Source organism: Rhea pennata, chromosome 2 (genome assembly GCF_028389875.1).
Source record: "Rhea pennata isolate bPtePen1 chromosome 2, bPtePen1.pri, whole genome shotgun sequence".
NCBI lineage: Eukaryota > Metazoa > Chordata > Aves > Rheiformes > Rheidae > Rhea > Rhea pennata.
The window spans coordinates 76,815,627-76,828,608 of NC_084664.1; the positions used below are offsets into that span (position 1 = coordinate 76,815,627).

Consider the following 12,982-nt stretch of genomic DNA (forward strand, 5'->3'; position numbering starts at 1 on the left):
GTATTGATCCATGCATGCAGAAACCCACTAAAATACTGCCACATTATTAGCACCATCAGCCTACCAGCATCATCAGTCCCTGCTGACCTTCTGCAGCCATGTCCTGGGGCCTTCCCAGCACCTCCAGCCCACTAACCTGAATCCATCCCTAAAGGGTCCTGGTGGAGGCCCAAGGAGAATTCAGGAGCAGCCCCTGCCTTGAGAAGAGTTTTCTGAAAAGGCCACAGGCTTTGCCATGCCCCTGTTCTCCCACAACAAACAGACCTGCTCAGGCATTTTATTATGAGAGAAAAAGAGCCACATAAAGAACACAAATATATATGTTTTGCTCTATTTCTAGGACAAGGCAGGTACTGCAGTGCCTAGAAACTGCCCTGAAGATCCAATGCTTGGGAAGTAGGTGGGTGTTCCACACATGGAAGGAGGTCATTGCTAAGAAGCCACAGATGTTTCCAAGCCCTGAGGAAACACAAGGAGGTGGCACTGGATGTCAGTAAGCCATGAGGTAAGGATCTTCAGCTGGGGAGGCAACCTAGCTCCATAGTGGCAGGGGAGCAGTGCTGTGGAGGAGTTGCTGTGTGGGTTATTATTCATCACAGCCTCTTGTCCCTAGTCTTCTGGAGGCACGTTTTGATGCCCCAGGCCCATAAGACCCTCACAGAGTGACATTGGCCTTCCTTCTGCCCACAGAGGGCATGCTCTAAGGCTTCACAGCAGCCTCCTCCAGTCGCCAAGGGCAATCAACATAACGCAAAACCCCACTGACAGGGCCACGCTTGGCAGGATCTAGGGCCAGCAGGCTTCGCAGCATGAGGGCAGCCTCAGCTGTCAGTCGTTTCCAATGGCGAGGCAGGTCTGTCTCCAAGCCTGTCTCCTGCCACAGCATGAAGTCCTCAAAGAAAGGGTCTTCTGGCAGACTCTGCTCCCAGGGAAAGTAGCCAGTCAGTAGACAGAAAAGAAGTACACCAAAGGCCCAGGCATCCAAGCTGGTGTCAATGGGCAGCCCCTGTGCATTGGTGGTGTTGCTCAGCTCTGGAGCAGTGTAGGGAATTACCCCAGCCACTAGTTTGAGCTTGGTGCCTTTAGGCCGTGTGAGCCCAAAGTCAGTCAACTTGATACACCGACATTCAGGATCAAAAAGCAGCACGTTTTCGGGCTTGACGTCACGGTACACAAGTCCCCGGCTGTGGATGAATTCCAGTGCACTCGCAAGCTGCTTGGCACAGTGCTTAGCAGCTGGTTCAGGGATCCCATCCTGCACAGGGACAGACAGAGGTAATATTGCATACACATGGCATCTTAGCAGCCCTACCAGCTGGGCTCTCAGTTGTTTCCTCTGCATTAGGGAAGACCTCGACATTTCTGGTCTTGCAAGCTTGAAGATGGTTCAAAGTTCCCTGAGGTGAGAGACCCATATCCCATTGCTTTTTCTCTCTCCCTCTGACCCAGCCAGTCTGCATAGGGGCCAAGTGGCACAGTCCCAGTTCCCAGGCCCTTGTAGCAACACTCACCCGTGGTTTGATGATAGAGATGAGGTCTTTGTGCAGTGCTGGTTCATAGAGGAAACCGTAGTACTGGCTGGACTCAATCGCTATTCCAAACATCCCGATGATAGCAGGGTGGGTGGCAAGGGATAGTGCCACACAATACTCATACAGAAAAGTGTGCAGCTTGGTACTAGCTTTGGGTAGCAGCTTAAGAGCCATGGGAGTCCCTGGGGATAGGGAGAAGGGGTTAGATCCCCCCTGAAAACCACTCACACCAAGACCAGATAGAGAAGGCATCAGGCAGCCACGGGGCAGGAATCTCACAGCCGTATGGAGGTCTCTGGCCCAATGCTCCAGATATATCACTATTGGTACTCAATATGAAAATAGGCACTGCTAGTGGCTTGAGTTTTAAGCCACAGGAGCACTGGGTGGAGGAAGGGAAATCCAGGCTGCATGGGCCTGAAAGTCTGATCCGAGACTACCGGGGAGAAGTGGTGTCAGGAACTTGAGTGCACTAAAAGGCCTTACCGGCCCCGACCAGCACCTGTATCCTCCCCACATACCTTGCCCATGGGCCTAGGACCACAATTCAGTTCAGCCTGGGGCAGTCAATCCCCAGGAGGCAAGGCCCAAGAGCCAAAGGAAGAGGAGGCAAGGCACAAAAGCTCTAGTGGTGGAGCCAGCTCCTCACCTCGCTGCCTATGGGTCACTAGCACCACGTGTCCGTACTTGCCCCTGCCCAGCTCCCGAATGACCTCGTAGTGCTCAGCAACCTCCATGCGCACCAGGCTTTGGGCTGTGATCTCCAGGAGCTCGTCTAGCACAGCTGGTGCAGTTGTCACCACCATTGCCGCACCTGAGCTCTCATCCATTGCTGAGTGCTGCAGAAAAAACACAGACAGCCTGAGTCAGAAAGAGCACAACATGCACAGAGAGAACTATGTCAGACCTGCCCCAAACCATGCTATGGTATTCTACAACATCTAATCTGAGCACTCTCACAGCAATGCTGGAGTTGAGCTGGCACTTTTGTACAGTACACATCTGGGCAAAGTCCCTCACTGCATACAAGGTCTGTGTATTGAAGGAGACCTCCAGCCAGTTGCCTCTGTCCCTCTAATTGTAGTCCCTAGCACCTCTCATTTCAAGTCTCTGGACCATCCTTCTGTGTCAGTCCTAAAGCCTGGCCTTTTAGGTCTCTTCTTATTCTATGCTTTATGGTGTTAGGAGCAAAACATTAGCAGAATCTCAGATCATGAAGCATAAACCAGTCCTTTTGCTCTCATTAGCCTGTTGCTAAAAGACCACCTCTGCCTACATTGAAACCCAGCCCTGGTGTGTAGTGAAGAAAGTCCTTAAGGTACCAGCACAGATAGGTTTGTCCCTTAGGCAGAGGCACAGCTAGTCCATGACAAATACCAAAATTACAAATAAAAATTACAAATACCAAATTACTAGTCCAAGGTAGTGCACTCTGGGCAAGCCAAAGTGCTCAGTGCCTCACATACTTGCTGACATTTCTGATCCAAAGTCACTCATCTCTTCAGCCAAGAAACTGAGGCAGGAAGGAAGCTCAGATATAGGCGGCATTTGGAGCTAGAGCCAGCTACTTCAGACCCATATCAGAGAAATGTCTTTTTCAGTCTCTCTAGCTAGCAACAAGGCAGCATTCTAAAACCACCTGTGCCAGCACTCTCCTCCTGACTACCTCCCTGTGCTCTGAACATGGGCACTCAGTCACCCCGGGCCTGGGAGCCCATCCTTGCTTCGGAGCAAGGACATAGATAGAGCCACCGAATCACAGAATAGCTGGGGTTGGAAGGGAACTATGGAGGTCTTGTCTAGTCCAAGTCCCTTGCTCAGAGCAGAGTCAGCTAGAGTAGGTTGCTCAGGGCAATGTCCTGCTGGGTTTTGCATATCTCCAAAGAGGGAGACTCCACAATCTCTCTGGGCAACTCGTTCCAGTGGTCAATCATCCGTAATTTAGTTTTTCCTTACATTGAAATGGAATTTCTTGTATTCCAATTTTGGCCCATTGCCTCTTGTTCTGTCGCTCATTACCATTGAGAAGAGTCTAGCTACATCTTCTTTATATACCTTCCCTTCAGGTAGTTATGCATTTAGTTAAGATGAACTCCCCCCCCCCCAAGCCTTCTCTTCTCCAGCTAAACAATCCCAGCTTTCTCAGCCTTTCCTCATATGCAAGATGCTCTGGTCCCTTTATCATCTTGGCGGCCCTTTGCTAGACTTGCTCCAGTAGCTCCATGTCTCTCTTGTATTGGGGAGCCCAGAACTGGACGCACACTCCAGGTGTGGCTTCACCAGTGTTGAATAGGGGGGGGAAGTAGCAGCTCCCTCAAACTGCTGGCAATGCTCTGTCTAACACAGCTCAAGATGCAACCCAAGATCCTGAGGACTGCAGCATTCTTAGATATATCTTAACAAGCAGAGAGCAAGAAAAAGCTGTACTATAAAACCAGTGGCTCACCTCAGCATCTACAAGCTCAGGATCTTATCCCCTGAAATGCTTTGACTCACTTGATGACCACCTCCCTTCTTGGGGAAGGATATTTTTCTAACTGTAAAGGCAGATGGCACTCTGGGAATACAAATGAGAATCGCCTTAGGCTTTATATTGCTCTGTCTGTAACCAGAGCTTATGGTGCTTCCTTCAGCTTCTAGCCTTCACTGCTGCTACATCTGGTCACATGGAGGAACCCAGTAATTTAGCAACACAATCATTTAAACTTAGGAAAAGCACAAAAAGGCCAGTTTTGTATAACAGCCCAGGAGTACTTGTGGGAGAGTTCCTTTCTGTTCCCTTTCCTCCTAGATTGCTTTGCTAAATGTCATCCAAATCTGCAAATGTCAAGTAATTGGCTCTAGTTTTCTGAAAAGCCTTTGGCTTGATGTGAGAGGCAGCAGCAGGCAAACTTAGGACAGTCCATAGGGAGTTCAATATTGAACAAGTGTGTGCATAGAAGGGGATGAATAAAAGACTGGGGAGACATCACAGTGAAAGCCAGTCTGGAAAATATTTTAGAGATTTTGTTTTGATGTTCTCCTGTTTTCTGCTCAGTCATCACAGCATGCAAAATTCCACATAAAAAGGGCCCTACAGAGCCTGCCAGTGGATCCACTCTGCTACTGATATTTGCAAACCAATGTTGTCACGTTTAGGCATTAAAAAGAACAATGTGAAAAAGCCTTTAAAAATTTTCTAGCTAAGAATATAGAGAAAAGCTTAAAGCATAATAGACCTTTGAAATACACGAACTTGATATTAGATAGGTTACAGTTACCAAATAGGAAATAGAACAATAGGAAAAATGTCTGCTTCCCTTGTACAGAATAAAATAGATTTAATGTTTGTGATAAATTATAAGAACATCTCTACTACAAGACAGTATTTGTCCTTTATCAAATTCATGGTCATATACAGGTTCTTGTCAGCAAACGGTTCATGATCTTCTCAGATAACTTAATTTCTCAAACTTAAATTAGATGAAATTTCTTCCCTTATGGGCTGACCACCTGTTAGTGATATATAACCCAAACATTAGAATCTTCTTGCTGCATCCACTTAATTTATCTTTCAATTATGATACAATTTTCAAGTATCTATATACTTATTAATTAGTTCTTATTTGTATGGTATTATTTATAATCTGATTCACTTATTATTTCCTATTTACTAGTGTGAAAGCTTTTTATTGTGAATGGGAGGATACACTTCTCTGCACATTCTTGATTCTCACCCCAGTTCTGGAAGTCAACACATCTCAGTCTATAACATTTACATATATAACATAACATTTACAGTTAAAAATATCCCAAAACTCTTGTGTCCTTCCACTCCACCTTTCAGGAACCTTACTTCAAGGCATGTGTTGTCTGGATACAGTGCAGAGAATCAAAGTGAAATAAAATAACCAGCTCGGGGAAAACAGATCAGCCAGAGAATATGGGGAGAATATGAGGGACGGTGACAGTCCTCTTTATCCAATAAGGATCTCACACAAGGAAAGCCCCAGCTGCAGTAACTCCAGAAAAATTTTGCAGGATTTGACCCTTGCTGCCCTTGAGGAAAGTGATTACAGAACTCCATAACCCAGGAGATGACCAAAGTTTCCAGGTCTTTCTCTAGGGTACCACTGCCACAGCTCCAGAGCAATAGAGCCATGGAAGTTAGATGGGGGCCAAATTTGGGACACAGCCAAGGAGAGTGTGTCTGAGCGCTCTGTGCTCTACTCCTGTTGCCTTCTTCAGTGCTCTTTGCCCAGGGACAGGTCCTGGGGAGGAGGCCTCTAGAGCCCTGGCCAGGAAGGCATTCAGCATTTGGCTGTACTGTGTTGAAGGGACGGGCTGGGTCCTTTTCAAAACTAGCTCTTCCCCCACTGTCCTCCCTATGCTTCATCCCCGCTACAGATCCTGGTTCCAGGCTGCCACTATGTAAGATGTCCTCAGATCCCTGAAAAATCACTAAGTACAGTGTCCTGAGGTCTCTTGGCACAGTGAAAGGTACAGTAGTGCCAGCTGCATAGCACCGTAAGGATAAAAACCCACACAGAGACTGGGAGTCACAGCTCCTTGTTCCTCAGCTTTTCTTTGGCTTTGTGCTCATCAGAGCTGGAGGTGTGTTAGTATGGGAGATGTCCCAGCTGATCCCTTCTTGTCTTCTGGACATTGCTCATTCTTACCCATCTTGTATCCAGTATGTCCTTTGCACAACCCACACTAGTGTGCAGCCATATCCACTTGTGCCAAGGAAAAGGAAGATCTGAGGCCAAATGATATACAGCTCACAAGAAATTTCATACCCTTTTCACTGCCAGGAGATACTTCCCAGCCTCCTGAGAAGGCTAGCCTATGGGGATACAGTGTCTCAGCCTAGGTAGTGCCATTCTGACTCTTCTACCAAAAGGATTGATACTAATTAATTAATTAATAAGGTCAGAAAAGCCCTTCATATTTGTTCATGCACTTCATTCATATCAAAGACAGACAGGCCTATATTGTAATCTCATTATATCAGAACTAGAGCTATGACACCATTAAAAACGTCCATGAGCATATGGTGAGTAGGGGCTATCTTCTAGTCTGATCTTCTGCAGAGACAAGCCAAATAAACTACAGCTTTGGGGGCATATCTTCCAAAAAACATGCAGGCTTGATCCAAAGACAAGCTTTGGACTACTGGAAAAGTTAGCAGTAACATCCTTACTGTTATGTATTTATATCATATCCTAATTTGAATTTAGCTACCTGCTGCTCAGCTTCCTTCCCTAGAAAAAAAGAGTCCATTAGCATTTCTTATGTTTCTCCTGACTGCTGTAGGGTTTATATCCACTGTGCTCAGAGGTACGACTGTAGCTCATGAGGACATAATTTAAACTACTTAGATTGAGTAAAACTAACAGTGTACAGCCTGAAACTCAGCCTATGTATTCAGCTGACTCCTTACATAAGCTTCACAAACCATCAGATTGTGCTTCTGTAGCATCCAGATTAATTTACAGACAGGTAGGGCATCTTTCTAGAAATTATAGTCACATTTTGAACTTCAGAATAAGAATCTTCATATCCTTTGATCAAGACACCTCTCAGTCTTCTTGCTGGTTAAGCTCCTTCAAAGTACTTTCTGTCCAATTCTCAGACCAAGGCCTTTTGTCCAGCTCTCAGATCACTTTATGGCTCTTTTCTGACCTCTTGCCAGTTTTTCAGACCCCATTTTAGATCATTGACTACTATGAGGGTTGTACTGTGAGGCTCTGAGCAAGAACCACCCTCTGCACTCCTGCTGTGACCCCAAGACTTCTTTTTCAGGGGCCCTGCAAACTCGTACTCACACTGAGAACTCATATTCACACATCCATTATGACTCTGGCATTTTTTCAAAATACTGTTTTGCAGGGGAAGACATACAGTTCCTCTTCATATGCCTTTCCAAAGGCATATGTTCCAGCCTTGTTCCTAGCTGAATACTTTTCTACTGCCTTCAATAAAGCACACTTTGTTTGAATGGATTTAGTGTATCAAGCAGTTCAGCTCACTCCGTGTCTCTGTTGTTATCAACCACCATATGTATCTCTGTTTAGGGAGGAGCTGTGTAAGGATCCCAATCTGCAGGGATTTTCCATTAGCCTCCAAATCATTAGTAATGGTTCATCTACCATTTGCCAGAAACATGTTATTCAGAGAACATTCCCTGAAAACTATTTGCACAAATTTATCCTGGCGCTGATCAGAATCAGTAAGCCACACATTTTAAAAGGATTTAAAAATCAGCAAATTTGCAAGACTCAGTTTGGTGGAAATTATCATTTTTACTGGTGTCCCCATCTTATGCAATTTTGTTAAATCTTAACCCTGCTATAATGCTCTTAGTTTTGTCAGTGATTTAGAAGAAAACACTGAAATCATCCTCAGAATGTTTGTAATGACATAAATATGAGGTCAGTTTAATAATAAAGAAGAAAGATTAATGCTATTTACTGGCAAGTATTGCTTGATAAAACTAGTGCACATGCACACATGTGCACACACATGAAAGTATTTCAAACAAATAAAGATGAAGGGAGTTTAGCCTAGGACCAAGTGACTGAAAAAAAATATCAGTATATCATGTTAATTAGGTCAGTGTAAGTTCTTCCTGCTGTTTTGTAGATAAAATGGGCACTGTGTAAACACAGAAATGCAGACCTAGAATAGCCTCATTTTCTTTGTAGGCTTTAATGTGTAGGATGATATAGAATTGCATTAGAAATAGTGTACAGTATAGATACCAATCTAAGTGACGCAGATAAAAGGCTAAGAGAATAAACGTGTGAGAGTAACAGATGTTGCAGCTTCCACCTTTGCGTTCACTCTGCTAAAGAGTACATCAGGAAAGCATCAGGTGGATGAAACATCAGAAACGAGAGACAAACTAGAATTTCCCAGATGTTAAGAAAATGAGCTTGGCTATAAACAAAAAATAGGTATAGCCTTTCAGCTTACATACAATAAACCAGAGTTATATTAGTTATATTAAAAGATTTATAATAAAAGAGTTACAATAAAAGATCACATGCCTTAGAGGCAATATGCCTCTTGCTCTGAACTCTAGTTTCTGCAGAGGTTTCTACACACAGATACGCTGAGACAGTCTGAAACTTAATCTCTGAAATTCAGCTAAGCAGGAAAGCTTCATTTCTGAGGAGCTGGCTACCTGCCAATGATTTCTACACTAGAGTTGAGAATATTGTGTCCCACTGGATTTTGTATTTTTATTAGAAATGCATTCCTTCTCCTTGCTTTGTTTTGTATTATTATCTACATTTTTGTATGGTATTTTTTGAAATGTTAAAATTTTACTGTTGTGAAGTGAATCTACTGTGTTTCTCTAGGGCAAATTTCCTGAACTATTTTGGAAGCCAGTTATGTGTGATGGCCAACAGTATTAGCTATTGGATTTACTATCTTTTTAAAGGTATACATGAGATCACAGTTTATCAAGCTAGTGCTAGTGTCCACAGTTTGACTGAAGAAGGGTTAGAAAAGAACTATGAAAATGATAAAAGGGCTGACAAGTACATGAGAAATTTCCAGGAAAGCAGTCTTTTTAGCCTAGCAAATAGATAGTAAAAAAGTGACTCAATCATCTGTATGTACTTTCATGAGTACTAGCAGTTTGCTAAAAAGGGCTCTCCCATTAAGTAAAAACATTATAATCAAAACCAATAGCTGAAGTTGAAACAAAGCAGTTTCAGACTTCAAGTGCAGTGCACGTTTTATGAAGAAAAATATTTAGGACTAAAAAACTCATCAAACAGTGTAGAAGAATCTCTCTCCATCACTGGGACTTTTAACTAAAAAATGGCTTATTTATCCTATAAGACACACTCTAGTGAAAACCACATTTAATACAGGCAAAGTCCAACAACCTTATTTTATGGGAGATCGGAACAGATTATCACAGTGGTTGTTTGTGGCCTTATTACTGATAGATTTATGGGTTACTTTTTAAAACCGGTCAGCAAGCCAGTACTTAATCTCACTGGAGGGACCTGCCTGCCTGTTCCCTTCACAGGATGGCATAATGTTCTCCTTGAGCAGAAACACACAGCCCCAGAGAGACCCAAGCAAGTGTCGTCCGTAAGGAAAGAGGCTACCACAACCTCTGCTGTGGACAGCAGCTTCCTCGGACACAACTCCACAACAGTCTCACAGTGATCAAACCACATCACCGTCTCCTCCCGAGGAGCAAGCTGGGACCACGGCACCATCCCACCACACACAAGTGCCGACAAATACCCCCGTCTAAAACAACCTTCTGGGCAGAGCCATCTAAAGAGCTCACCATCAGTCAGACCACACCAGACTCCAAAAGTCAAAAGTGGGTGCGCTCCGTGTTGTGCCACCGCCCTCAGCCTGAGCCTCCAGAGCTGTTTTATGAGCGGTGCCCAGTCAAGCCCTTCTTTGTGCCTACCGAGCCTCTTCCATCCTGCTACACCTGCAGCTTCTCCTCCCACACGCCCTGTCCCCCTGCATCGAGCCCCTCACCTTCTCCTGCAGTGCAGTATGACAGCGTGGACTGCCTTGCCTCCCTGCTGCCGCCGCTGGGCTGGGCTCCCTGTGCGCCTGCAGCCGGAGGGGCTGCCAGGCATTACAGGGCTCAGCATGACGCTCCGCCCCTTCCCCATGTCCCCAGTCCAGGGGTCACGGAGCTGCTGTGCTGAAGGTGACCTCTGCCAGGAGGAGGAGAGGGTCAACAGGAGCAGGAAGTGGTTGCCCATCTGCTCGGTGTAGGAGGGGGGAGGTGTTGCAGGGCTCAGGGTAGATTTGCTGCTGCTGCTGCTGCAACTGTACATCACAAGTCCCAGGGATCCTCCAGCAGATCCACCCTGCTTAGCCCTTCTTGCAGGCTCATGCCCCTGTCACAGCTGAAGGAGCAGAATGGCTTGCTGTCTGGATGCCCAGGCTTTGCTCTGGGGCTGTGCCAGTAACCGTACAAGCACGATAGCTCACTCAGAAGCATACTGTGGGCTATTAGTGCTTTCTCCTGACCACCAAGACGGTAAAAGGCATTTCAGTCACAACGCCTGCATCAGTGAGTATCAGAGGCTAGACATAAACCATAACTGGTTCAAGGCCCCTTCACGGGACCTGGTAACTCAGACTCCTCCCACAAGCCAGCACTGCAGAGCACTATGGAGGAGGTGAAATTGTTAGTGGTAACTACAACGGTTTTTAGATGTTTCACCTATTCCCAGTCCTGCCACCCAGCCTACACTCCTGGGCCTAACTCCTCTTTCTTCCACCTGAGCACAGAGAGGAAAGCCTCCCCTGAGGACACCAACACCGTGCATGTCCCAGATCTTGGCTCTGAAGCAAGAACTTGTGCTTCGGAGGAAATGGACTGATTTGTGCAGCTAGAGTAGAAACGCATGCAGCTGTGACACAGGAATGCTGGGGCCATGCAGGGGACCAGCCAAGGCTTCAGCCACCCTGGTGAGCCTCTGTGCTCCCTTTGTGGCCACAGCATGGTGAGGAAGGCTTAGGTGAAAGATAGTCTAGTGTGGGAGAGCAGTTCAGCCCCTGTAATCACAAGGGCTCTGCATTGCCAACACAGGACTGAGCCTTATTACCTACATATGTGAGGGAAGGAAGTTACACCAAGGGCTTATGGCTCAGTGCTCTGTCCAGCATAAGGTCGACAAGGTGAGATGCACAGGCCTCTCATCACAGAGTTGGGAAGAACCAGTCTGCTGCCACTCTGAACTGGTGCAAGAAATCAGAGGGCAAGAGGATTAGCATAGTCAGGCTTTACGCTGTCCATTTGCTTTCACTTCTCAGCCTCTCTCCTCCACTCTAACCATTAACTCAAATCTTCTACTAGAATTGGGAACAAAATTCCATAGACTTCCTGCTTTTTCAGCTATTTTTTTCAGAGCCGTATTTCCCATGCTTTCCATTCCTACTTTATATGCCGTTAGAAGCTACTGAGAGACCTGATTCAGGGAAGAAAACGCTTTTGCAGCCTTGCCAGCAGCTCACCAAGGAGTAGCTTCCTTTGGCAGCAAGATTGCCAGCTGAGGGCTTTCCTCCCAGCTGCAACTCATCCGATACTTGTACATCTGGAGAGCTTGTCATACATTCTCACAGCTCAGGGAAAATGTCACATACTGTGTATCATGTCTGTGTGAGACTCCCTGTTCTCTGTGCCTGGGGGTTGGGCAAAGAGCAGCTGCTGGAGGTCCTAGAGCCTGCAGTTCAACTAATGCAAGCAGCATTTGTGCATTTCAGGACTTCTGTAGCTTAATACCTATACCTATATTACCCATCGAATCACAGAATAACAGAATGGTTGAGGTTGGAAGGGACCTCTGGAAATCATCTAATCCAATCTGCCTGATCAGCCACGGTCACCTAGAGCATGTTAGACAGGATCACATCCAGGTGCATTTTGAGTATTTCCAGAGAAGGAAACTCCACAACCTCTCTGGGCAACGCGTTCCAGTGCTCTGTCACTATCACAGGGAAGAAATTCCTCCTCATATTCAGGTGGAACTTCCTGTGGTTCAATTTGCTGAGGCCTGTTGCCTCTAATCCTGTTACTTGGCACCACTGAAAAGAGTTTGGCCCCATCCTCTTTACACCTTCCCTTCAGATACTTATACACATTGATAAAATCCCCCCTCAGTCTTCTCTTCCCCAGGATAAACAGGCCCAGCTCTCACAGCTGTTCCTCATAGGGCAGATGCTCCAGCCCTCTGATCATCTTTGTAGCCCTACGCTGGACTCTCTCCAGTAGCTCCATGTCTCTCTTGTACTGGGGAGCCCAGAGCTGGACGCAGTAGTCCAGATGAGGCTTCCCCAGGGCTGAGTAGAGGGGCAGGATCACCTCCCTCCACCTCAGGTGTATCAGCCACTCCTCCCAGCTTGGGATCATTAACAAACCTGCCAAGAAGGCACTCTGTCCCTTCATCTAGGTGACTAATGAGTAAGTTGAACAAGACTGTACCCAGTACCGAGCCCTGGAGGACACCACTAGCCACAGGCCTCCAACTAGACTCTTTGCTGCTGATGACATCCCCCTGAGCTCTGCCTTTCAGCCAGTTCTCAATCCACGTCACTGTCCACTCGTCTAACCAACACTTGCTGAACTTATGTAGGAGGATGTTATGGGAGACAGTGTCAAAAGCCTTGCTCTAGTCAAGGTACACAACATCCACCGCTCTCCCCTCATCTACCCAGCCAGTCATTCCATCATAGAAAGGTATCAGATTGGTTAAGCATGATTTCCCCGTGGTGAATCATACTGACTACTCCTTGTCACCTTCTTTTCCTTCATATGCTTAGAGATGACATCCTGAATGAGCTGTTCTACTCCCTTTCCAGGGATGGAGGTGAGGCTGACTGACCTGTGGTTGCCTGGGTCTTCCAACCAGACCTTCTTTGCTTGTTAGCACAAGGTCCAGCAGCACACTTCTCTTTGGCTCTTCCACCAT

General features: G+C 46.2%; 1 protein-coding gene across 1 annotated transcript; it reads right to left on the reverse strand.

The window, feature by feature from the left end:
- Positions 1–700: 700 nt before the first annotated feature.
- Positions 701–12,982, reverse strand: LOC134136588 (serine/threonine-protein kinase SBK2-like). Its single transcript, XM_062568503.1, has 5 exons — positions 12,896–12,982; positions 10,035–10,219; positions 2,182–2,393; positions 1,512–1,714; positions 701–1,255 (listed from the first exon to the last, which is right to left on the reverse strand). The coding sequence occupies exons 1-5, from the start codon at positions 12,980–12,982 to the stop codon at positions 701–703; spliced, it is 1,242 nt and encodes a 413-aa protein (XP_062424487.1).